The 27,289-nt window shown below is 46.7% G+C and overlaps 2 protein-coding genes across 7 annotated transcripts in view; one reads left to right on the top strand and one right to left on the bottom strand.

The window, feature by feature from the left end:
* POGZ (pogo transposable element derived with ZNF domain) overlaps nt 1-27,289 on the bottom strand; it is a 131,438-nt gene that overhangs the window by 91,100 nt on the left and 13,049 nt on the right. The gene's annotated exons all lie outside the window — the stretch shown is intronic.
* On the top strand, nt 1,033-27,289 carry LOC133374864 (methanethiol oxidase-like). The gene is made up of 12 exons (XM_061606148.1): nt 1,033-1,135; nt 5,234-5,290; nt 8,287-8,399; nt 12,305-12,490; nt 15,747-15,867; nt 18,033-18,215; nt 18,753-18,931; nt 20,246-20,324; nt 21,415-21,536; nt 22,717-22,809; nt 24,445-24,563; nt 25,952-27,289. The coding sequence occupies exons 1-12, from the start codon at nt 1,090-1,092 to the stop codon at nt 26,112-26,114; spliced, it is 1,461 nt and encodes a 486-aa protein (XP_061462132.1). The 5' UTR covers nt 1,033-1,089; the 3' UTR covers nt 26,115-27,289.

Here is a 27,289-nt window from a genome sequence, read left to right as displayed (position 1 = left end):
TCACTAAAAGAGGATACCACCCCTCTTCCCCAAGATATGTTACTTCGTTCCATTGAGTGATGAGCTTTTTTGGCAAACTTGCCGTCGGTTCCAATTCCTCCCTTTAAAACCCCTTTGAGGTCTTTGGTTTAAGGGTGCCCTCAAGCCCAGCCAAAACGACCCCGTGTCAGTCAGGGCTGGGCAAGTGTTGGGGTCCTGAGGGTTACATGAGGTAACAGGCAGTCGGTTGGGGGTCTTTCTGCCATGGGGACAGAGGGGAGAAACTCGATTCAGAGCGCATTTAAAGGCAGACTTCACAAATGCACACTTTCCAAAACAATATAGAAACCGAATTCAGCCCTCTGCCAAAATTTGCACGTATCCAAATTTTGAGATCCAGTTCTCCAACCAAGTAGTGCATACAACAGGGCATAGATTACGGTCAAGTGTGCATAAAAATGCAGATATTATGGAAAACAACATGCAAAAATGCATTGCATTAGGCAAACATTCTTGCAAAAATGTGTACATCAGGAAAAAAATTGCAAGAAAATATGGATGAATTTTCATCACACATACACATATCACAAACCGAACCCACCCTAGGACCTGCTGTTGAAGGGCAGGGAATAATAATAAACTTAGAGAAAGTGAAATAGACAGATTTGCCCATTCCTAGGCAGGAGGACCCCCCCCCCCAAAAATCTCCCCTTAAAGCCCCCAAAACCAGAACAGTGTTTGACTAGATACAGAAAAGAGGGACTCAGATAAACAAGGCCAGTTATAGATTATGCAGTCACCTGGATGCTCTAATTAAAAACTGTGTGGGAAGATGTAACTGGACCAACCAGAATCCAGATCTCCCTCCTCTCCTCTCTTCTTTGAGATCTCAGAAGGGTGTGCAGTCACTTGGTTGTGGATAATGGCACCCTCCATTATCTCTTTCTTGGAGTCAGCTTTTCCCCTAATGAGTTCCTTCCAGAGACCACGCCTTCCTCTCCCACCCTTTTGTGATTGTTTTTGGGGTGTGTATATATAGGATGCCTTTGGGTATAATGTCTTGAGCTGTTTCTTACTGCTGTGAGACGAACGAGCCTAGGCTGCGAGAGAATGTCTGAGACAAAGGGTGGAGATGAACCCGAGGTGTCAGTCAAAGGTAAGTCATCTTGGGCTGGTTGGAGCATTCATTAGCATTCTTTTCTCATTAATTGATTCATTCATGGCCCCTCCAGACTGGTGGGTTTTTTTATGGGAGTTTTCCCGCAAAAAAATCCATGTCATCGACAGTGGACTTATACTGGACTGTCTACACATCATTCCACTTTACAAGGTTGCACCGAGGGATGGGGGAGGAATTGATTCAGTTTGCACACAAAGCCAAATCAAGACAGCCATCCTATGTGTATGTGTGTGTGTGTGTGTGCGCGCGCGCGCACGCGTGTGTGTGTGTGTGTATATATATGTATATATATATATATATATATATACACACACACATATATCACAAATTTCTGCGGAAATGCTGAATTTAAGATTGGGAGAAATGAGAAACTAAGAGAACCAAAAATGACAGCTCTTTCCACCCCTAATCACACCTACACCATCCATCTTAAAAGTACTGTCATGCCACTTTAACTGTCATGGCTCCCCCCCAAGATTCCTGGGAGCTGTAGTTTGTTGAGGGGTGCTGAATTGTTTTTTGCCGATTCCTCTGCCTCTCACAGAGCTATAACTTTCAGAGTGGTTTAACAATCAATTCCTCTTCCTAGGAAACTCTGGGTATTGTAGGTCCATCACTGAGTTATGACCCTTCCTATTTAAATCCTCCCTTTATTCAGAACCATGAGGACTAGAATCTCTGTTTTGGAAGCTGCCTTATACTGAGTCAAACCTTTGGCCAAACTAACTCAGTATTGTCTGCATGGGCTGGCAGCAGATCGCCAGGGCAAGGGGTATTCCCAGTTCTAACTGGAGGCAGCTGGGATTGATCCTGGGAACTTCGACATCCAAACAGAGGCTCAACAGTTCCCAGAGTGTCTTAACAATCATCCCTTCCCCAAGGAATTCTGGGAATTGTAGTTCTGTGAGGGGAACAGGGAGCATCTCCGAAAGACTCTCCACACCCTTAACAAATACAGTGCTCAGAATGCTTTGGGGGAAGCCATGACTGTTTAAAATGGTACGACAGACCATTAAAGATATGGTGTGGACATGACTTTAGCTGCTCTGTGATGCTTTCCCAATCTCACTGCATTATTGATGACTGGTGGATACAGATCCACTGGCTGGTGCCGGATGGGATCCACTGGCTGGTGCCAGTTTGAAAGCATCCCATCAACCTAACAGGAAGGTATCTATTTGCATTCGTCCTTTGCCTGCTGGACCCTGCTTTTACTGATCCGTTTTTTCCCTTGCAAAAGATATTGATATTAATACTGATAATTTTAAAGGAAACACCAATATTTCAAAAGGAAATACTGATAAAATTATCATTCTTAATATAGATACTTTAGAGGGGGTTTCTTTTTAAAAAGTTTTCAAAAATAGCCACAGAAAATTGCTACATAAAATTCTGATCCAAAGCTATAAAGAATAAGCAATTTAACTGAAAATTTGGTACCAAACCCAAATTGGGCAGCTTTCTAGCACATCCCTACTGGGGGGGCAATCTTTTTGGCACTATCACGTGACAAAAACAGGACAAAACAAACACACCACACCAAACATTTCTGGTATGAAACATGACAGGATTTGAGCAGGACATTATGGGACACACACCGATTTGAAACGAAGCTGTATCCCTCCACACTCCAAAACCTTTGCAGGTACAAACGGCACTGAAAGGAGGGTCTCCCCCAGCCCTGATTTACACAGCACCATCCGTGCACATGACACTTCACAGCACAAAGGGAAAGAAAAGCCAATGGTCTAACATTCGACAGTTAAGGGTGCACGCATGCATACTCAGGTATAGTTACAGGACTAAGGGGTTGCGCCCAAGGTTTAATAGAGAAGGGAGGTTAATTTTGAGCAGGAATTTCTGGAAAGAAATGACACAACCGCAGGATTAGCGAGGCAAGCTGCTGCTCCGCCTCCTGACTGTAAATCTCAACCAAGGTTACAATCGGTAGGTCTAAAGCCGATAATCCCTGCCAAGTTTTAAGTTTTGCACTCAGTCATGCCGATGGCATTGAGGAGGAAGAGAATAACAATGGCTATTGACAAAGAAGGGAGTTCTCATTTGAGGGTGGACACAGGAAGCCTGTATGGAGTGAACACCCAGCTAAGTATGATAACATGGTTAATTTTTATGGATGACTAGGAGGACTAACATTGGATGAAACCCTGGGACTGGGCAACCTGAAGGTCCTTCCCACTTATAGTTCTCTATCTTCAAACCGGAAAGGGACATGTTAAAATATAGGATGGTCCCCTATGAAGTAGGCCACACACCTTCAAACCTAGTTTGGAATGCATTAATTAATGGGCAGAGCCCACATGTGGCTATGATAGATCATGAGTCGTGGTATCAATCATCTTGTGCTCATCGCGGTGACAAAACAAACATTCTCTACGGCAGGCAAAAAAACCGTGGGCGTTTGAGGTTTTTTTGTTACATTTAAAATGCATGCGTCCAATGTCAGAGTAAACCTATTGAAATGAACGGACCTGACCAGCTGAAAAGCCATTCTTTTAATGGGCCTCCTCTGAGCAGAACTTATTATTTGTTATTTATTGAATTTACATCCCACCCTTCCTCCCAAAGAAGCCTGGGGTGACAAACATAAACACAACAACTTAACAGGAAAAATAAATGCATCCTAAAAACATCCCAAAACACAATTAAAAGCCCATTCTCATCTAGCAATCTGCGGGTGGCCAGGAACAGTCCCCTTCAGCCATCAAATATCTAGGTAAACAGAAATGTTTCCAAATTCCTACTGAAATTCAATAGCGATGGAGACAGACGCACCTCACCGGGGAGGGTATTCCACAAATGGGGAGCCAGCACAGAAAAGGCCCTGTCACAGGTCAGCGCCAACTGGGCAACCAGAATGGAAAGGGGGGAATGAACGCCGTCTTGTCCCTCACCTCAGGCAGCAAAGTACCCCAGGCCAGCTCTGACAATGGAATCAATTTCCTAGAGCAGCCTTTCCCAACTAGTGGGCCACCAGCAGCTGTTGGACCACAATTCCCATCTTTCCTGACCATTGGCAATGTTGGCTGAGGCTGATGGGAGTTATGATACAACAAAATCTGGTGGCCCACTAGTTGGGAAAGGCTGCCCTAGAGGATGATGGAGCCAGATCCTAGAGGACTGCTGAAGGTCTCAGGGCAAAGGAGGGATACCTCTCCATTGGGGATGCTCTGCTCTCAATTTCCTGAATCCTGGAGAGAGCTGGCCTACAACAGGGGTGGGGGACCTCAGGCCCGTGGGCCAGCTGTGGCCCCGGCCCTCAGGGCTCTCCCCAAGCAACCCCCTCCCAAGCAACCCCCTCCCCAGCCACACCCCCTCACCACCCTCCTTGAGAGCTTTTGCCTGGCTGGCATGCATCCTCTCTCTCACTTGCTTGGGGATGGAGAGGGGCCCGTGCGAGTGTGTAGAAGCTACCCTACGGTACAAAGGTAACATTCACATTCATTGCTCCGCCCATTTTTACTTCTGGCCCCACCCACCATTGACATGTGGCCTCCAGAAAGTTGCCCAGGAGGGAATCCGGCCCTTGGACTGAAAAGAGCCTCCCTTCCAACACGACGATTGCATTCCCCGGTTACAGTTCGCTTATCAGAAGTTTTAAAAATGAATTAATAAAAAGTTCAGTTAATGACCATACAGCATCTAACACAACACGCTGCCATTGCTAACAGGTAGAAGTGGTGGGGAATTTTGGGATTCGTTGGACTGGGGCTTAGTCTCCCTTGATGTTGGTGGAGAGCTGCTGTAAACATCAAGGGAGACTGACCGTGCGCACATCACTAATAAAGGCCTAACTTTGCTGCAAGCCTGTGACTTCAATTTCTTCAGGATCCCCGGTCCAACAAATCCCAAAATTCCCTGTCAGTTGAACCATGAAATGGCCTGCCAAGACGCTCGGCATTGAATCATAGAAGAGCTGGTAGGAGCCTAAAGACGCACTGAGTCCAACCCCCTGCTCTTTTCAAGTGGTCTATAGGGGGAAAAAACTTTGGGAATCACTCTTCTAGGAATGGATATGCTGAATCTATTTTCCTGTTTCCCTTCCAAAACTTGCAGGCAATTGCGATTCGTGTCATGGGCCCGGTTACGCGACACCTCTGGATGCTATGAAAGGTAAGCCTTGCACTGATTCTTTCCTCCACCAAAATTAGGTCTTGGGTTGTATTCAGTCCTACTCAGAGCAAACCCACTGAAATGAATGGGCTGAAGTTTGTCCTGTTTATTAATTTCAATGGGTCTGTTCTGAGTAGCACTAGCACTGGATACCATCCCTTATTATCTGAAGCAGCCTTTCCCAACCAGTGTGCCTCCAGATGTTGTTGGACCACAACTCCCATCAGCCTCAGCAAGCATTGCCAATGGTCAGGAAAGATAGGAATTGTGGTCCAACAACATCTGGAGGCACACTGCTTGGGAAAGACTGATCTGAAGCCACAGGACAATCAGGTTTAGGTGATCTCCAGCCAAGATTAAGGGATTAGACAAATGTACAGAGGAGGTGAGGAGGTTTATCAGCGGCTGCTAATTATGACGCATCTTCCATGCTCAGCAGCAGGATATCTTGGAAGACCAGGTGCTGAGGGCGAGCAAGAGGAGATGGGCTGTCGACTTTATGCCCTGCTTATGATCTTCCCAGGGGCATCTGGTTGCCCACTGTGGGAGGAAGGATGCTCCAGCAGGGATCTTTTTAAGTTTGTTTGTTTCGTTCATTTAAAAGAGTAAACCACCAAGTATATAAACAGAGTATAAACCACCGAGCCATAAAGACAAAAAATAACATGGGGGTCTACAATAAAATCAAGACATCATAACATGATAAAATGCAGAACAAATGATAAAATGCAGAACAAATGATCCAATGAATGCTCTAAAAATGCTTGGTGAAACAGAATTTTTTTTGGCAGGAGGTGAAACAGACAGATGGTAGGTTCCTGCCTGGTTTCACCAGGAGTGTTCCAGATGACTGGTGCCAGTAGGCTCAAAGTGAGGGCTGTAAACCAGATCTGGACAAAGTCTGTATCCCAAACTTAATTGGGGTGATTTGGGGGAGTAGGGAATCTGGGCTTTGGACAGATTGGGTTGAAACAGGCTCAGATTACCCCAAATAAAACTGCCAATATTATAAAGCCATTGTGTAAATCTATGGTGTGGCCGCATTTAGAATACTGTGTATACTTCTGGTCACCTCACCTCGGAAAGGATATTGTAGACATGGAAAAGGTTCAGAAAAGGGCATCCAGAATGATCAAGTGGATGGTGCAGCTCCCTTGTGAGGAAAGATTGCAGCATTTGGGGCTTTTTAGTTTAGAGGAAAGGCAAGTCAGAGGTGACATGATAGGAGCGTATAAAATTATGCACGGCATGGAGAAAGCAGATAGAGAAATGTTTGATCCTGCTGGTTGTCCACTGTGAGGACAGGATGCCAGACTAGATGTGCCACTGGCCTGATCCCGCAGGGCTCTTTTTGTGTTCTTAAGTTCTAACCTGGAACTTAGCTTGGTAATACACTGGCAGGCAATGGAGAGCTTTCAGCACCAGTATAATATGTTGATATGGAGCTGTTCCAGCCAAAAGCATTCTGTGCTAGCTGCCATTTCTGAACCAACCTCAAGGGTAGCCCCATGTACAGCACATTGCAGTAGTCCGCCTGGAGATTACCAAGGCCTGTACCACTGTGGCCACACTACACCAGAGCCACCTCATCCTCTAGATTAAATTATCCTTTCTGAAGCCTACAAGAAATGGCCAGAGAGGTATAAGGGTCAGACTGCTGGGTTTAAACCACAGAGCCTTGGATTAAAATCCCCACAAAACTCACTGGGTGACCTTAGGCAAGTCATTATCACTCAGCCTAGCCCACCTCATAGTGTTGTTGTGTGGATAAAGTGTGGCAGTGGGGACATGAACACTGCCCCGAGGTCTTTGGATAAAGGATGAAATAAAAATTAGTAGCAACACTAAAAGGCTTTCAAGTCTGGTATATTAACCTTTCCTACCTCTAAGGGTGGTGCCACTTGTGCTGAGTATGGGAAAAGAAAATTATCCAAATTGACTCTGCAAACTTATTAAAAATTTCCCCGGGCGTATCGCTCAAGCCACTTTTGGAAGAAGAAGAAGGAAGAAAAAGAGTCTCCAAATTATTTCACTAGCCTGAATGTCTGAATTCAGAAAATGCAGAGTCACTGGGAATTGTGAACCAGAGTCTACGGCCGGAATGAGGGACTGATGTTGCTGAACTACGTCTCCCACCATCCCTGACTGTTGGCCATGCTGGCTGGGACACATGGGAGATGGAGTATGGCAACTTCTGGAGGGGCGCAGGGTCTCCCTCACTGCCCTAAAACAACTAGGTGCTCCTTTTTACCTTTCACCGAAATATTGTTCACAGCTTGGATGAGTTAGAGCTTGATGCGCTAAAAGAGGATTACACAAATTCATGGAGGATGCTATCAGTGGCTACTAGCCAGGAGGGCTATGCTCTGTCTCCTTGGCCTTCGCTTCTGCTGGTAGGCCAGCTGCTGGAAGCCGCTGTTGCAGTCAGGCCCTGCTTGTGGGTTTCACATAGGCTTCTGGTCGGCCACTGTGATGGATCCTCTTTGGCCTCGCCCAGCAGCCAAGCTCTTCTGATGTTCTCATGCGCAGCAGTTGGCTTAAGAGTGTAACATCTGGTAAACGCCTCCATTCCAATCTTGCCGCAAGGTAACCTTGGAGAAACCATGCTAATATGTGAAGTTGGGTGAATTACACCACTAGCCTGCCTTGCATGGTTGCAGGCTGCGTGCTTCCACATGCAAATTGCTGGAAACCATAGGATTGGGGAGTTCTCTCGCGCTTGATCCAGCAGGATCTTCTTGCAAGGCTTTTACAAAGATCACTGAGACAAGAGATGGTTTCTAACTAGATTTTTACTGCGAGCAGGCCCGTTGCAACAAGTGGACCTGAGTTAACCCTGTCCATTCATTTCAATGGGTCTACTCTGAGGAGGACTAACTTTGAACACAGGTAGGCTTTGGAAAAAAACATTTCTCTACGCTGGGCTTGAGCTGGCTCAGAGGACTTTCATTTTCTCACCCACGACGGATCCCTAAATGTGGACTTTGCTTTCGAAGGTCCGAGAGAGAAGCTGATCTATGTACCATGTATCTTAACTGGCACCGGGACCCAGCAACCGGATTACCTGGCTACGGTGGACGTGGATCCTGAATCGCCATGCTATTCCCAGGTAACAGGCTCACGAGATTTGGCCTTCCACAACCTGGCACCCTCTCCAGCTGATCCAGGCTACAACTCCCATCAGCCCCAGCTGGCATTAGGCAGGGATGATGGGAGTTCCAGTCCCAAACACCTGGAGAGGGCACCGGGTTAAGGAAGACTGTCTTAAGAAATCTTGACTGCAAAATCTAAAGCCAGTTTCAGACCTCTCTGTGGGGATTATTATTATTATTATTATTATTATTATTACTACTACATTTGTATACCGCCCCATAGCCGAAGCTCTCTGGGCAGTTTACAACAATTAAAACCTAAAAACAAATATACAAATTTAAATACACATATCTGAAAAGGTACCAAGGGTATGAATGGTTTTAATACTGTAAATAGTTTAATTCGATTTTAATCTAGACTTTTGTATGTTTTTAATTATATGTGTGCTTTTATCTGGAAGCCGCCGCGAGTTCCAGTTTTGGAAAAAGGGCGGAGTAAAAATAATGATAAATAAATAAAAAATAAATAAGGGCCAGGATTGTAGCCTGGCTAAGGATTTGTCTCCAAGAACTGTTGGTAAAGATGGACAAATCTGTCCGTTCCAGTCTCTCTCTTCATTTCTCGTTTTCCCACATTTCGGTGCCCACATTTCCACATCCATCTGCAATGGGGTTTTTTTTTTAAAAGATCTTCATGAAAATTCATCAGCATTTTAGTGTTCATTCATCTTAACATACACGTTTGTATGCACTTTCCCCTAATAAACATATTTTTGCAGATCTATTTCCCTTAACCTAATGCATTTTTGTATCTTATTTTCATTAACACACACACACGCCACCCTGCAAATGCACTTTTGTACACCTTGCTCGGCTAGAGAAGAGCTTTGCAAAATTTGGAGACGAGCGAATTTCAAAGCACGGCTGCGTTTCGGTTCTCTTATTATGTTGGAAAGTGAGAATTTGGTAAGTTCGCTTTTAAAAGAGAATTTCTCTGCCATCCCTAGTAAAGACCCAGGTTGAAAAGTAGCACGTTGGAGAGAAAGGCAGCCTTTCCCAACCAGTGTGCCTCCAGATGTTGTTGGACCACAATTCCCATCTTTCCTGACCATCGGCAATGCTGGCTGAGGCTGATGGGAGTTGTGGTCCAACAACATCTGGAGGCACACTGGTTGGGACAGGCTGGTTTAGCAGCTGAAATAGCTCCCTGGCATTCTGTTATCTCTGGCCAGGGAGAGATCCTTCCTTCAGTGAGGCAGCATTCGAATGCAAAACCCACAGCCCAAAGTGAGTTGGGAGAGGCATTTCCCCTCAATTTTGCTCCATGTAAACTGGGACTCCCTTGCCTATCACCACTGGTAGCAGTTAATTACACTCTCTGCTGCCAGTTGATTTATAGCGTGAGAATCTTAGGCATCTCCAGTAACTGGCCTCCTTGGGCAACTGCCAGCAGGCTTAGCACTCTGAAGAGGGCCACTTGTCATCTGAGCCCTGGACTACATACCTTTCAGTCTAGCCGCCATTTAAAATCCCCACAACGCCCCCCATCACACGTAGCTGTGCTCTTGGTCGGCACGAGGACGAAATTCGCTTCAGTTTGTATTTGAAAGTGAACTTACCTAATTTGCACTTTCCAAAACAAGGGGAGAACAGAAACACATCCTTTGACATTTACACTTTTTCCGAATTTGGCAATGCAGTTTTTCAGCCAAGGGATGTGTACAAAATGCATATACCAGGGTAAAGTGTCTACAATAACACATTATGTTACGGAAAATTGCCTGCAAAAATGTGCACATTAGTCAAAGCTGCGCACAAAAATGTTGTCTCTTTATTAGGAGAAATCCACACAAAAATGCTGATGAATTTTCGTTAAAAAAAAACACCCTCCGACTGATGTGGAAATGTAGATAACTGAACAATGAGACATCGAAACTGACGTATCTGCCCATCCTTCGCTCTGGGTCCTTCTGAGAAATTAAGATGGCAGTTGGACCCAGATGCCTGGAGCTGTTCAGACAATGCTGGTTGGCCCTCCACCCCACTGGGTCCCACTGATAGAGGAAGGAGCCCACTCGAGGGGGCTTCATCAGGGTCCCATCAAACCTGGATCCAGACCTGAGCTTGCATTATTGTTACCTTGTTCCACCTACCATACTGTGGGATTTTTATTCCCTTGTGCTGGTGCAGAGCTATGAAAGCAGCAGGCAGCCTTGATTACAATCACCTGGGAAGACTAGCCTTGGGGAAATGGGACGCAGCCCAAAGATTCAGATGGTGCCAAGGTGCTCTGACAGTGCTGATGGGAATCTCAAAGCCTGTTGGAGTTTCTAGGGGAGTGTCTTCATCTTAAGAGACTTCTAAATGTTCATTGTTGACATTCCTCATTCCACAAAACACCAGACCTTTGCAGAATAAGGCAGCCAAAAAGATCAACAAAAAGAACATTTGTCAGCGCAAGACTGCATTCCCTTCCAGGCAACGTTTTGCGGGACCCCTGCCAGTGATGGGCGGGGGCTAACTTAATATAACTTAAGTTATACTCCTCTAACTTAATTGGATAAAACCATGAATAAGCTACAATTCCCAGAGTTCTCTGGGAGGAGAGATTGATTATTAAACTGCTCTGGGAACTGTAGTCCTCCGAGTGGAAGGGTGTGTGTCTCCTAACAGCTTCGCACGTGCCGTACAACCCTCTTGAGTGGGTGAATTGAGGAGCCCCCCCTATCTGGGCAAGTGCATTCATTCTTGAGGCTGCAGCACCACCCTGGAACAAGCATAGACCCAGGCAGAGATGTGGAGAAATTTGATTCAGTTTGCATTTAAAGGTGAGCCTTCCCAATCTGCACTTCCCAAAAACAATCCACGAACCGAAATGTCAACTGCAGACATAGTGATCTAAATGACACCAGGAAACAGGGCAAGGAGACTGGAATAAATTCAATTCAGGACCTCCCCAATCTGCACTTTTCGGAGCATGGTCCAAAGGGTGCATGTTGACTGGGCCTGTTGCATTCTTCGGCACAGATTTCCACACTTTAAAAATGTCTGTGCGCGTGTGCCGAGTCATGGAATGACATAATCCTTCTCTCTCTCCCCTGAGTCAGCACTTTCTCATGGGCCAGCTAGCTCCACAGTAGCCCAGTAAAGGCTGCTCGTCCAGATCACTAGCACCCTATAGAATAATCCTTGCTCATCTATTGCCATTACTGTTGAAATCCTTGAGAAGGGGGGATAACTATTAAATCGCTTTCAGTCCTTGGTTTTTAAGCACTTATTGTGTGTGCGCGGGAAGGGAGATGGGGGAAGAAATTATATGTAGTTCCTACCTAATCCACATTTCCGAAATACACCAACCAAAATGCAGCCATCCTTCGAAATTGGCCGTTCTCCGAATTTTGCAACGCCGTTCTCCAGCCCAGCGAGGTGTACAAACATGAATATACAAGGGGAGAGCGTGCATAAAATTGCACGTATTAGTGAAAACAACACATCCAAAGGCATGACAGGGAAAACCGATTTGGGGAAAAGTGTACAGTAGGCAAAAAAAATGCATAGAAAAATGTGCGCATTAGGAGAAATAAGCAAAAAATGCTGATGGATTTTCCGAAAGAGTTTTTTTTTTTAATGCAAACTGATGTGAAAATGTGGAGAGCCGAACTTGAGATTGGAAAATATGAGAAATGTAGGGAAATTGAGACTGACAGATAGCTACCCTTGCAGTGAAGGGTGCTGCCCTCTCTCTCACCAAGTTGCCCATCGGGTCAGCTTCCGCCAGGGAATGGGGGTTTGGAGACGCCGCGGTGTCCTTCCCTCCAGGCAGCAAAGAGGCCCTGAAAAGGGGGTGGGCATCCCCCACCCCAAACACACACACTCCTCGCCCAGAAACTTAACACCGGAAACCCTCCTATCTTCCCGACAGGTGATCCATCGCCTGCAGATGCCATACATCGACGACGAACTCCACCACACGGGGTGGAACACCTGCAGCAGCTGCTTTGGGGACACCAGCAAAAAGCGTAACCGCCTGGTCCTCCCTTGCCTGGGCTCTTCCCGGATCTATGTGGTAGATACGGGGACGGATCTACGAGCCCCCAGGATGTTCAAGGTAAGTTTCCTTAAGGAGTGGGACTTAGGTCGGGTGACAGGAGGCGCAACTGTGGTCCTCCAGGCCTCTCCATCTGGCCCTCATCCCAGGCAACCTCCCTTCCCAGCCACATCCCCTCTTCCCAAGCCACACTCCGCAATGACCCTGCTTTGCACCTTCCTTGAGTCATTTGGCACGGAATGAAATTTAACAGGGATAAGTGCAAAGTTCTACACCTAGGAAAAAGAAACCAAATGCATAGCTAGAAGATGGGGGATACTTGGGATTGTCGTTGAGCGCAAGCTGAAGATGAGCCAACAGTGTGATGTGGCTGCAAAAAAGGCAAATGCTATTTTAGGCTGCATTAACAGACGTAGTTTCCAAATTGCGTGAAGTATTGGTTCCCCTCTATTCGGCACTGGTTAGGCCTCGTCTTGAGTACTGCGTACAATTCTGGACACTGCACTTTAAGAAGGATGCAGACAAACTGGAAGAGGTTCAGTGGAGGGCAACAAGGTTGATCAGGGGACTGGAAATAAAGCCCTGTGAGGAGAGACTGAAAGAACTGGGCATGTTTAGCCTTGAGAACAGAAGACTGAGCAGAGATATAATAGCATTCTTCAAGGACTTGAAAGGTTACCACAAAGAGGAGGGACAGGATCTCCTCTCGATCGTCCCAAAGTGCAGGACATAGAATAATGGGCTCAAGTTGCAGGAAGCCAGATTTCAGCTGAATATCAGGAAAAACTTCCTAACTGTTAGAGAGGTACAACAATGGAACCAATGACCTAGGGAGGTGGTGGGCTCTCCAACCCTGGAGGCCTTCAAGAGGCAGCTGGACAGCCACCCGCTGGGGATGCTTTAAGCTGGATTCCTGCATTGAGCAGGGGGTTAGACTGGATGGCCTTACAGGCCCCTTCCAACTCTACGATTCTGTGATTCTATGAATATGTCCTTGAACTCTGAAAAAGCCTCTTACTGGCCTAGATAGAAGTTGGCAAAGGATCAGACCAAAGGCCACATTCCCATCTGGCCAACCTCCTGGGGGCCACATAACAGTGGTCAGCAGGGCTGAAGGCAAAAATAGGCAGATCAAAGCATGCTAATTTTATTTTTGTACATTAGACTCGTTCCTACACACACACACCCCTCTATGTCCTCCATCGAGGCAAGCAAGAGCACATTCCTACCGGGCAAAAACCCGCAGGGAGGGTGTGAAGTAAGGCCAGTGAGGGGTATGGCCTGGGGAGAGTTCCAAGGGCCGAACAGAGAGGGCTGGAGGGCCACATTTGGCTTCCGGGCCCCAGTTCCCAACCCTTGAATGTGACAGTTATTAAGCCCCACTTGAAAAACATTAACCAAAGACGGGGTGGAATAAAATGGAAACAAACCATTAAAAGACATAGGATCACTTGGGTTTTAGGGGGAAACCAGAAGCCATCCTTGCAGTCTGATTGCTGATAGGGCAAAGATTAAGGATGCTTATATAGCATTCACTGACCTAGAAGGATGCCTTCAGTTCCATGACCGGCTGGAATAAAATATTCGCTGTATTGCCGAAGACAAGAATAGGCCTGAGAGGAAGAGTAGAATAATATGCAATCCACCCAAAAGCAAATAGTAAAACCAGGAAGTTGTCATTAGAGTCAACAGTACTGAGCAGAGATCAGCAAAGGCAGGTCCCCTTCTATGAAAGGTGTTCCCTTTGGTGAGGACTGTTTAAAAACTTTTTAGAGGATGCAATTGATACAATGAAACCAGAAAAAATGTGGGCATTCTGGTAAAAAATGCTCAGGAAACTGACCGTGTTATGCTGATAATATAAGCCGATGCAAGATTAGCAGATAACAGACAGAAAATGGAAGAGTATGTTCAAAGACAACAAATTTGGGTTCCCCACCTCCCCTTAAATATTAGGCAGGCGCAATCTCTGTTATTTTTCGGTGCCTACTGAAGACCTTCCTCTTTCAACCAGCCTTTTAAGTAGAGACATTATGACAGTCTGTGTCTGTGTTGGAACTGCTTTTTAATATGTTTTTAAAGCTTTTTAAAATTATGTTTTATTTAAATATATCTTAAAGTCTGTTTTTACGATGTTTTCGAGTGTTAGTGCTTTGTTTGCTGCCCTGGTGTCCTTCTGGGAGGAAGGGTGGGACATAAATTTAATAAAGTAATTATGCCTTAAAAATCAAATGAATCTATTGGTAACAAGACCTCCTATTACTATATATGGATGGGAAGCTATTTGAAAATAAGGGTGTTTGACTAAGATCCACTCAGAGCAGATGCACTGAAATTAATGCGCTTCAGTTAGTCACTCTATTTCAGTGGGTCTGCTCTAAGGATGAAGAAGCAATGTGATTCAGTTTGTATTTAAAGGCAAACTTATCAATTTTTTGAAAGAATATGCAAACTGAAACATAGCCATCCTTTGAAATCTGCACTTCTCAAATTTTGCAATGCAGGTCTCCATGCAGGTCACGTTTACAAGGCGTGCATATATTAAAAAACACGTTATATTAGGGAACATTGCTTTGCAAAAATCTGTGCACATTAGAAAAAACACATGCTAAAACGTGCATATTAGGAAAGAATCACACTAAAATGTGGATGAAGTTTCATGAGGACCTTTTTCCAAAATATTTGCAAACCAATGTGGAAATGTGGAGGGACAATCTTAAGACTGGAAAAATGAAAAAATGAAATTGACATATTTACCCATTCCTGACACAACCCCAAGAATTTAAATACCAGAAAAACAAGACTGTGTACACACCATACATTTAAAGTACATGGCTTCTTCCAAAGAGTCCTGGGAACTGTAGTTTACTCCTCACAGAGCTACAATTCCAAGCCCTCTTAAGAAACTACCATTCCCGGGATTCTTTGGGGGAAGCCAGGTGCTTTAAATATAAGGTGTGTACGCAGCCAAAAAAGTAGCAGAAGATGGAAGATCTAGAGCCAAAATTAAAAGCCATGGTTAAATGGACACTTTATAAGAAAGGCCCGTGAACAGGAGAAATAAGTTGTTCTCCAAAAAAGAAATGTATAAAAACAATGTTTCATTGCAGCTCCAGCTTGTAGATTGAGTAAAACTCACACGATCCATCGAGTACGAACTTCTCCATCGTGTTACGGCTTTACATTGGGACGGCTCCTGGGGTTTGGTTCATGGACGCTGAACCCTGGACCTTACAAAAAAGTACTTGTGTGTGTAACCCGGAGAAAGGAAGGAATAAGCCCATTACAAACTTCCTCTCCCCGACTCTCCTCGCAGGTCATTGAACCCAGGGAAGTCTTCGAGAAATGCGACTCGTCTTTCCTGCACACGTCTCACTGCCTGGGGACCGGGGAGGTCATGATCAGCGTCTTGGGAGACATCCTTGGCAATGGAAAAGGTATTCAAGCAGCAGAGTGGCCACATGGGGCTTAAAGGGATCAGAGACGAGTCCACGATACAAGCTTATATACGGTTTGCATATGCTAGTTTATATACAGCAGAGGCTAGTCCGTTAGGGCGAATGGGACATTGCCCCACCAGCCTCAGTCTGCCTTCAGCCAGCCCCCATCTGCCTGCCTTCCTACTTACAGCCAGTCCAGGGGGTGGCTCTGAATGTCGCCGTCTTCCTCAGTCTGAGAGTTGCCCCTTGGAGAACTCAGCAGGGAGGAGGAGGAGGATGGGGACAAAATTAGAATTAGTTGGCTTGTGCCTCTCATTGGCTCTTTCTCAGTCTGTCACTGGCTCTGGCTCCTCCTACTGTAGGGCTCCCTGCCTTCCGCCCTACCAGTCTCAATCAGCCCCAGCCACCGCCCTATATATAAAGATGCCTCTGGGCATTGCATTTTGCAACACACCCAGTTGGCCTGTAAGCAAATAGCAGATGTTCACCGCTATTGCTAGTCGGGCGGTATGTAAGTTTAATTAATAAATAATAAATAAAAGGAAGAGAGACAAACCTCAGCAGCTGACATTAAGAATAAAACAAAAATTCCATTGATCCCACCTTTAAACCTATACATTAATATAGCCAGTCCATATATGTCCAAATAGGTGTCCGAATGAAATTGACGGGTATAAGCTATACAGTATGTTCAATCACAAAGAGGACAGCGAGATCTCCAGGCCACAGAGTGGTGGGTGTTTATCCTTCCAGCCTTGAAGCAGAAATTTCTTTGTGACCATCAGGGCTTGCAGAGTCCACTTTTGTTTTAAAGCAAGGAAGGGAAAGAGGCAGAAGATCGTAGAATCATAGAGCTGGAAGGGGCCTAGAAGGCCATCAAGTCCAAACCCCTGCTCAATGCAGGGATCCAAATTAAAGCATCATGTGTCGTCCGGCACAAAAGATATGGGACTCTGCCACCCTCCCACAGCACCCATGTTTAGGGATGGGGGAGAGATTTGATTCAGTTTGCATTGAAAGGCGTATCTATCAAATTCACACTTTCTAAAAGGAGAAGTGAAACACAGACATTCATCAAAATGTGCTCTTCTCCAAATTTTGCAGTGCAGTTGCCCAACCAAACAACGTTTACAAAAATGCATGTATTAGGGTAAAGTATCTATAAAAATGAATATATTCGTGAAGATAACATGCAAAAATAGATTGCATTTGGAGATACTGCTTTGCAAAAATGCGTAGTCAAAACCATAGACGAAAATGTGTTTATTAGGAAAAATTTGCACTGGAATGCTGAAGCATTTCCATAAGGATTTTTTAAAAAGACAAATTCGTCTGTTGCTGCAGAAGTGTAGAGAGAGCCTGAGAACCCGAACTGACAGATCGCTCCCATCCATCTCCACGTTTGGATCCCTGTGCAGGAACCCCTGTTGGGGGCTGGCCTATACAAAATAGCAGCTCACGTAATAAACAAGCCGGCTTGGACTGCGCCACTTTTGAACTGCAAGTGGCAAGGGGTGTGTGTGTGTACGCGAAACCACAAGATCTGGTGACTGAGTGATCAAGAATGGGATGGGGAGCACCCCTGGCCCTCCAGATGTTGCCGGACTCCAATTCAGCAGGCCCAGCCACCAGCATGCCCAATGGTCAGGGATGGTGATGGGGCGCTGGAGTCCAGCAACAACTGAGGAGTCACCACAGATTCCTAGTTTGCTGCCGAAATTGGGAATGGGGAGCCAGTGGCCCTCCAGATGTTGTTGGACTCTAAGAGTGTGCCCCTGAACGCCAGTTCCTGGGCATCCCAAGTGGGGAGGGTGGTGGTTGTGCTTGGGCCTTGCTTGCAGGTGTCCTCTAACGGTCATCTAGTCGGCCACTGTGAGAACAGTATGCTGAAATGGGTGGGCCCCTTTGGCCCAGTCCAGCAGCAGGACTCTTCTTATGTAAACGGCCATCACCCCCAGCCAGCATGACCAATGGTGAGGGACGGTGGTGGGAGTTGGTGTCCAGTCCATCTAGAGGGCCACAGGTTCTTTGCTCCTGCTCTAGATGCACAAAACATACATATACCTCCCTGCACCTACCTGAATTCCTGTGTATCCCCACTTCCTCTCAGGGACCTCTGTAATATTGTTGCATTCTGAGAATGGTTGTTGTTTGGACGCCAGGTGGATTTATCCTTCTGGATGCAGAGACGTGGGAAGTGAAGGGGACCTGGGAACGGCCTGGCGACGCAGCCCCTCAAGGGTATGACTTCTGGTACCAGCCGAGACACAATGTCCTGATCAGCACCGAATGGGGAGTGCCAAAATACTTTGTCAACGGCTTGAACCCAGAAGATCTGAGGAAAGGTATGACCCTTTGCTTGATACGAGCACCAGGAGCTGGCCATCAGTCCAATCCCACCGAGGATTGCCTTCAGATCGGAGTGGCTCACAGAATCAGAAAGGCGGAAGGTCTCTCAGAGATCATTTAGTCCAACCACCTGCTCAGTGCAGGAACTGTGATCCACTGTTGGAGGCAGTATGCTTCTGAATACCACTTGTTGGAAACTGCAGGAGGGGAGAGCTGCTGTTGTGCTCAAATCCTGCTTGCGGGCTTCCCAGCATTCCTAAGACATACATGGTTCTCACCCTCCCCATTTTATCTTATCCGCACAACAACCTTGTGAGGTAGATTAAGCTGTCAGCGACAGGCCCAAGGTCACACCCAGCGAGCTTTAGTATGAGCAGGGGAGTTGACCCCTGGCTTCCTGGGTCCTAGTCCAACACTCTAATCGCTACAGCACACTGTTTGAGCCTCCAGCACATGACACGAATGCTCTGAGTAGTTCTGAGTGACGGGAGTAACACTTGTGGTTGATATTCTTCTCTTTTGCTCATCTGTAGAGCGCTATGGCCGTCGCCTGAATGTCTGGGACTGGACTACTCACTGTCTCATGCAGTCCATCGATGTTGGGGAGGATTCTGCCCCACTGGAGATCCGGTTCCTACACAACCCCGACTCCGCCCATGGCATGGTGGGGTGCACGTTGGAGAGCTCCATCCATCACTTCTTCAAGACACAGGTTAGAATGAATAGGGGGAGGGGACACGGGTTCCAACAGGATTTCCTGTGCCCAGTTGGGCCCTCCAATCCCCGTGCAAAAGAGGACACAGATGTCCATAAAATTTGCATATGCCATTTCGCAGAGCTTGGAAAAGTTACTTTTTTGAACTACAACTCCCATCAGCCCCAGCCAGCATGGCCACTGCATTGGGCTGATGGGAGTTATAGTTCAAAAAAGTAACTTTTCCAAGCTCTGCATTTGGGGTGGGTGATTCTCTCATATCCATCTGCACTTATTGAGTAGTAGTATTTGCAGAAAATAACTTCTAGGGAGTGCCTGATCTCAGATGAACCCTCCACAGGAGAGATGCATCCTAGCTGCTAGGAAAAAGGAAGGGCAAACTGCAGAGATTCCAAGGACTACCGGAACATAAGAGAGAAACATGAAAAGTGCACTAAAGGGGAGGGGAACACAACAGCACCTTTGGACCTGAGGGATTTGTATTGTCTGGTGCCTAAACAACTCATATCAGTCACAGCTCTGACTTTATTCATTGGTTAAAAACACTGAACTATAGGAGCAGCCAGGCTGGCTCGTCTCGCAAAAATTGCCTTGGAGAGTACCTCCACATTTTGCTTCATAACTTTTGTTCTAGGAGGGCTAGAGACTTGCTTTTATTTTTAAATGAAAGATCAGAGCTTTGGGAACAGTGCATCAGTACACCCTGTACCTATCTCTTGGAGGCCCTGAATTGAAGGGGGGGCTTGAAGAGAGAAATTAAGTGGGTGCTAATTTTATGGATCTGTTGAATGGAAAAAAAGAAGGCGTTACAGATTTGTGTGTTAGGTCAGTCCTTGGCATCTCTGGATTCAGGATGTCAAGAACCACCCACCAGTCTGGGTTGACAACACAGAGCTAGATAGACCAACAGTCTGACTCAGTGGAAGGCAGTTCCTCCCACTAGTCATTCTGTTCCCAATGTTCAGGGTGCGAGTGGTAATACGGCACCAACCTTGCACCAGAGGGATTTAGCACAAGGTCTAAAAATGGCACTACCCATGATTCAACAGCTTCTGGGGAACCGCAAGGTTTGCAGAAGTAGAACAAAATCTTTTTTGGGGAAGAGGACTCCCCCCCCCCCAGAAACAGCCTACTGAGGACTTTGTGTGCTCCATGGCTAATGAATGTTGTCTGACTGCGGAAGGCGGGAGAAAGCACAGCAAGGAGGAATGGAATGGAGTGGCTGGATTCTTGAACAGAGAGCCTTCCATGCTGCAACATTGTGATGCAGCAGATCCCAATTCTATTTCTTAACATGTGTTTCTGCTGCAGGACGGAAACTGGGCAGCTGAGAAAGTGATCCAGATTCCAAACAAGAAGGTGTCAGGGTGGTACTTTCCGGAAATGCCAGGTGAGTAAAAAGAAAGGAAAAGACAGGCCGGTGGTTCACTTTCCACATTCTTTGCAACTGACTTTAGTAGCCGCCAATCCCTGAATAAAACGTACTGTCAGATTCGGCTCATATGGCAGCTTTACCCACTCCCTGGAAGACACAGAGATTATCTGGGCCCAATTCAAGGTGCTTATATTAGCGTTGAAAGCCTTAGTGTTTTTATTTGCCACCCTAGGCTCCTTCTGGAAGGAAGGGCAGGATATAAATTTAACAAATTAATAAATATCACTGTCATTTCATGCTTTGGTGGCTTCTACACTAGACTACTGTAACACACTTCACATGGGGTGGCCCTTGAAGACAGCCTAGAATTGAAGAGTTGCAACCACTTAAAATTCCATATGAAGAACAGTTTGAAACAAATTTGAGGCACAGGAATAGGGTTAGGGCCCTGAAAACATATCTCAGGCTAGGGTAAAGAGTTGTGTCTTTAGCATGCAACAAAAACGACAAAATGAAGGTGCCAGGTGGGGAGGGGATTCCACAACTTCAGGGCTGCCTCAGAGAATGCCCTCTCCCAAGCCAGCCACCCCCAAACTTCTAGGGTGGCACAACTACCAAGGGTTATGATGCTGTTCTCTGCTGATCTCAACTCCTGAGATGGTCTGTAGAGATGGAGGCAGGCTTTCAGATATTTAAGGCCTAAAATCATTTAAGGCTTTCAATGCTCACATCAGCACCTTGAATCGGGCCCGGAGACAAACTGGCAACCAATGCAGCTCTTTCAAACCAACGGCCACATGAATGCTAAATGAGACCCCAGCCAGTAATCCGGGCACTGCATTTGGACCACTTGAAGTCGGCTTGGAGGGCAGCCCCGCAGAAAGCGCATTGCAGTAGTCCGCTCTGGAAGTTACCAGAGCATGGAGTACTGTGGCCAAGTCATCTCGGCCCAAAAGGGGCCATAGCCGGCCAACTGCATGATCGCATTCTGTCCTCAAGGAGGTTACTATTCCGTGGTGTTTTACGTCCCACGTCGCAGAAAAGCACAAGAAATCATTGAAAGGAGATGCGCTTGATGTCCACCTCTCGTTGTCTTGCCTTCTAGGGTTCATCACCGACATTATCATTTCGCTGGATGACCGCTTCCTCTACTTCAGCAACTGGATGCACGGCGACATCCGCCAGTATGACATCACCGACCCGCACAGGCCGCGGCTGGTTGGCCAGGTAAAAGGCCCCCTTCCGAGGTTCCGCTTTTGTGGGGTTCCAAGAAGTTTATTTTTCACCGCTGCTTGAGACTCGATACCAGCCCAGATAGGCCACAGGGCAAATTCTTGCAGACGTCCACCAGCAGCTATGAGAAGCAGATGGAACCTCCACATTCAGGGGCAGTATACCCTGAATGCCAGGGTTTTGGGGGGGCAATAGCAAGCCTGCACACCCTGTATCTGGCTTGCAAGCAGAATGTTGGGGTGAAGGCTGCTTCTGCCTGACCTAGCAGGGCTCTCCTTACATTCTTAGGAGCGAGAGGCAGCCACATGTGTGAAACTGCACATCGGAATTGAGATTTGTTTTAAACCATTTCTAATAATGTATGTGATATTGCCGTGACCCGCCCTCAGACCTGCCTGATGAAGGGTGGGTAACAAATTGAATAATAATAACAATAAAGCAAGGAGGCGCTGTAATTCATTGACCGTTGCAAAATGCCCACCGCCAGATGCTCCACCACTGAGCTGCATACTTTCCTTTAGAAATAAAGTAAGAGCCTAGTCCTCATGGTTCTGAACGAAGGGCTGATTTTAAATAAGAAGCCGTTTCATACCAGGTCAGACCATTGGTCCATCTAGCTCGGTACTGTCTGCGCCTGCACTGGCTGGCAGCAGCTGTCCTGGGCTACAGGCAGGAGTCCTTTCCGGCTGTACCTGGAGGTGCTGGGGATTGAACATGGGACCTTTTTGGGTAGAAGAGAGAAGCTACAGCACTTCCCCCTCCAGATGCTGGGAGGAAAAGATGAAATGATTTTTTTTTTATTACCCTTCTTGTGGGAGAGAGTCCCAGTGACTGGAGGCTACCTCCTAATTACTATCTCCCACCAGCCAGCCATTTTAGACACAGGTCACACCCACACCATACATTTAATGCACATTTAAAGCACATGGCTTCCCTCAGAGAATTCCTGGGAACTGTAGCTTACCGCTCGCAGAACTACAATTCCCAGCACCCTTTGCAAACTACAGTTCCCAGGAGTCTTTGGGGGAAACCACGTGCTTTCAAGGTATGGGGAGGATGTGACCCAATCAAGCCAGCCGTCTGAAACATCGCAGACACACCCTTTGCCGCCGCTGTTCCTCGCGCTCAGCTGACCATCTCTCTTTGGGGTTGGGGAATGTTCTTCCGCACACAGGTGTTTGTCGGCGGCAATATTGTCAAAGGCGGAGTGGTGACTGTCCTCGAAGATCCAGAGTTGGACTGCCAGCCTGACCCCTTTGTGATCCAGGTGAGTAACGCACAACTGGAGGAGCAGGTCTAGCCTCAGATGTCATTTCAGAAGAACACAAATCCACCCGCTGGTTCAGGCCAAAGGGGACCCATCTAGTCCTCCCAGTGGTCGAATGACTCTAAGAGCCTTGGAATCAAGACAGACTGCCTCTGCACCTGGAGGTTCCATAAGAGCATCAGAACAGCCATTCAGCAGCCAGATCAGGCGAACGGGACCACCATCTAGACCAGCCTCCTGTTCTCACAGGGGCCAACCAGATGCCCAAATGGGAAGCCTGAAAGCAGATCCTGAGCGCAACAGCAACTCTCCCCCTCCTGCGGTTGTCAGCAACTGGTCTTCAGAAGCATATCGCCTCTAACTATGGAGGTAGAGCATAGCCCTTGTGGCTAGGAGCCACGGATAGCCTTGTCCTCCATGAATCTGTCTAGCCCTCTTTCAAAGCCCTCCGAGTTGGTGGCCATCGCTGCCGCCTCTCGTGGGAGCAAATTCCAAAGTCTAACCCTGTGCTGGGTGGAGAAGGCCTTCCTTTTGTCTGTCCTGAATCTTCCAACATTCGTCTTCATCGGATGTCAACGGGTTCAAGCGTTATGAGGGAGAAAAAACTCTTCTCTGTCCGCTTTCTCCACACAGTGCATAATTTTGTACACTTCTATCATGTAACCTCCGACTCACCTTTTCTCTAAACTAAAAATCCTTAAATGCTGCATCCCCTCCCTAGCCCCAGAGCCACTAGCAGCTTTGAAAAATTCAAAGTGCTTTGAGGATGCCAGGCTAGAAACCCCATTGCACAATCTGTGTCATGGGGGGAAAACGTCAGCTCAGTTTAAATTTTAACATGCACCTACCTAACTCGCACTTTCCAAAACAATGCTCAAACCAAAATGCAACCACCCTTCAAAATTCAGAGTCCTCTGAATGTCGTGATGCAGCCCTCCAACCAAATAATCTGTACCAAAATGTGCGTTTTAGGGGAAAGCGTGCATAAAGATACATGCACTGGTGAAAATAAAGTAAGATGCACTATGTTACAGAAAAGTGTCTGCTAAAAGGCATAGCTCAGGCAAAATGGCATACACAACGTGTGCACTAAAATACTGACAAATTTTCATGAGGACTTGAAAAACAAAATCACAAACTGATGCAGAAATGAACCACACTTAAGACTGGAAACACGAGAAAGCAAAATGGACATACGTATGAAGGCGTGGGTTCTGATCCCACTGCTACCACCACGTTTTCCTACCTTGCCTGACTGAATGAACCCTCCACACAGCACCTGGTAACTTGGATGGGTTACCAATGTTCTATACAGCTCTCTGACGGGGGTGCTAGCATGAGCCTGCAGCTTGCTTACTCCTACTTAGCCCAAGTGATGAGAGGGAGGGGTGGAGTCTAGAGGACTGTACTTAAGAGCACCACACCCAGTTCATTCACTGTGCCTAAAAATACAGCATGGGTGGGAGACATTCTGAAGCACAAGGTGGAAAAGCCCAGCAACAGCATCCTTGCACATCTATCATTTCCTGCCGCAGACCTGTGCTTAGGACCCTGCTAGGGAGTTGTATATAACCCTATTTGGACACTCCATATTTCTTAAAAACGCTCACCACCACCCATTTTCTCTGTCTTTAGGGAAGGAGGGTCTATGGAGGACCTCAAATGCTTCAGCTCAGCTTGGATGGCAAACGGCTTTATACCACCACCTCTTTATACACGCAGTGGGACAAGCAGTTTTACCCGCAGATGGTCAGGTAAGACAACTTTCCACAGATGGTCAGGAATGAGGTCAAACAGCTAACTGGCAACGTTTCTCTCTTTACACTAAAAAATGGAATCTGTTTGATAAGAGAATAACTGGCATGGCCTCTCCGCCAGCTACATCCCCAAATAATTTGGTGCCAGAGTAAAAAATCCAGACAGCGCCTCCCTATTGGTAGTAAAAAAAAATCCATATTATTTTATGACATTTATATGCCCCCTTTCCTTCAAGGACCTCAAGGTGGCATACGTGCAAGGGTGTAGTCGTCCAGGGACTTAGGGGGTCTTAGACTTTTTTGGGAACAGGGTCCCAGCAGAATCCCAATGTCTCCAGCATCCTACAAGCTAATCAGCATGAAAAGGGAGCGTATTAGCCACTGAGAAGGGCCTTCTAACATGCTTCCTTGACCTTTCCTGCTGATTGGAGCCCATCAGAGTGAAAGGAGGTGAGTCAGCCACTGAGAAGAGTCTTCTCAGTAGCTCTCGTTTCATGGTGATTGGCTCAACCCAGCAGCAAAACAAAACAAAGGGATGGGACAGGCATCGTTGTGACTATAATGAAGGGACCCTTCATTGGTTCTCCTCCTCCTCCATTTTATCCTCATGACAACCCAGTGAGGTAGGTTAGGCCGAGAGGCAATGACTGGCCCACAGTCACCCAGCAAGCTTCGTGGGTAGGTGGATATTTGAACTCTAGTCTCCCAGGTCCTAGTCCAACACTCTGACCACTCCATCACACCAGCTCTCATAGTAAATGATATAATCAAAATGATGATAGTGGAAGGGGCCTATAAGGCCATCAAGTCCAACCCCCTGCTCAATGCAGGAATCCAAATCAAAGCATATGTTACATCATTAAAATACGGTTATTCCTCACCCTGTAAAACAGCAGGGTCAAACTGCCCTAGATGCAATATGGCAACACACAGGAACATAGGAAGTTGGCTTATACCGTATCAGACCATTGGTCCATCTAGCTCAGGACTGTCTACACTGACTGGCAGCAGCTCTTCAGGGTTCCAGGCAGGGGACCTTCCCAGACCTACCTGGAGATGCCAAGGGTTGAACCTGGGACCCTTTGCTTGCTCTTCCACTTAGCTATACCACTTCTCTTAAACATAATAGCAAGATTCCAGTCCTCATGGTTCTGATTAATGGACTGATTTAAATGGCAACACAGAAAGCTGTCCTAAATTAAGTCAGACCCCTGGTCCATCCAGCTCAGAGTTGTCTACACTGACTACCAGCGACTCTCCAGGATTCCAGATGCAGAGTCTCTCCCGGCCCTTACCCGGAGATGTCGAGGATTGAAACCGCCCACAGAGCAGGTGCTCCACCCCTGAGCTGTGGCCCTTCACACGTTTGGCTCTTGATTTTGCAGGGAAGGGGCAGTCATGCTGCAGATCGATGTGGACACCGAGAATGGCGGCCTCTGTGTGAACCCGTACTTCCTGGTGGATTTTGGGAAGGAGCCGTACGGTCCTGCCCGCGCCCACGAGATGCGCTATCCGGGGGGAGATTGCTCCTCGGACATCTGGGTCTAGCTGGGGTCTGGGCTATCAGCACTCTCGCCAACTTTGCGCATGTTGACTGGGACTGTCACCTTCTTCGGCACAGATTTTCATGCTTTAAAAATGTCTGCGTGCATCATTGTGAGACATGATCCTTCTGTCTCTTGAGCTGGCACTTTCTCACGAGCCAGGCAACTCCAGGGGAGCCCAGTAGAGGCCGCTCACCCAGCCCGCAAGCACCCTAGAAAACAATCCTTGCTTACCTACTGCCATTACTGTTGATAACCACCATTACACCACTTTCAGTCCTTGGTTTTTAAGTACGCGTTGTGTGCGTAGGAACCGGTAAGAAATTCTATTTGAAGAAATTTGTTCAAGTGTGAACCTACGAAACTCACACTTGACTAAAAAACACAGAAAGCAAAACAGAATTATCCTGCAAAATTTGCACTTTCCCAAGCCTTGCAGCGCTGCTCCCCAGCCAAGTAAGGGGTACACAAATGCACACACCAGGGCAAAGCGTACATATCTTCATCAAAGCAGTATACTAAAATGCATTATATTGGAGAAAACTGCTCTGCAAAAAGGAGTCCGTTCGGCAAAACCGCACTGAAAAATGTTGCTATTAGGAGACAGCCGCGCTAAAATGCTGTTGAAGTTTCCATGAGGCCTTTATTTGTCAAGCCACAAACTGATGTGGAAATGTGAAGAACTGAACTTAAAACTGGAGTGGGGTGGGGGAGGAATGAAAAACCAAAATGGACAGATGTGCCCACCTCTTTGTGTGTATAAATCGGAAACAGGGAACCCTCCGTTACTGGACTGCAGCGCCCATCATCCCTCCTGTTGCTGGTGCAATATCTGGAGGGTCACAGAGGTTCCTCTACCCTGGTATAAATAGATCTGTACCCCACCAAAAAAGAGGGCTGTTTCATTGAACCTGGGCATGCAAGGCGCACGCTCTAACCACTGAGCTAATGGCTCCTCCCATTTCCCCCTCCCCCCAACATTCCATCATTGCTTATGCGTGATGTCATTTTTCTTTTATTTTGCAAGCCAGCTCTTACAGCAATTCACATTTGCTTCTGTGGAACGAGAGAGAGAGAGAAAGGGTTCCTAAGCCCTGTTGGCAGCCCTAGGTTCAAGCCCGTTCATTGCCGCTGTTGTAACAGTAATAATAAAAAAGGGTTTTCTTTCTTCATACAGTA

This window comes from Rhineura floridana, chromosome 22 (genome assembly GCF_030035675.1).
Source record: "Rhineura floridana isolate rRhiFlo1 chromosome 22, rRhiFlo1.hap2, whole genome shotgun sequence".
Lineage (NCBI taxonomy): Eukaryota > Metazoa > Chordata > Lepidosauria > Squamata > Rhineuridae > Rhineura > Rhineura floridana.
The sequence above is the reverse complement of the archived record's forward strand: the minus strand, read 5'-3'. Positions and strand labels throughout refer to the sequence as shown.

Excerpts from the sequence above, each read along its gene's own strand:
- LOC133374864 (XM_061606148.1), top strand. The coding sequence starts at position 1,090 with ATGTCTGAGACAAAGGGTGGAGATGAACCCGAGGTGTCAGTCAAAG. Across the intron at positions 1,136-5,233 it reads ACCCGAGGTGTCAGTCAAAG|GCAATTGCGATTCGTGTCAT; the intron begins GTAAGTCATCTT and ends CAAAACTTGCAG. Across the intron at positions 22,810-24,444 it reads CTGACCCCTTTGTGATCCAG|GGAAGGAGGGTCTATGGAGG; the intron begins GTGAGTAACGCA and ends CTCTGTCTTTAG.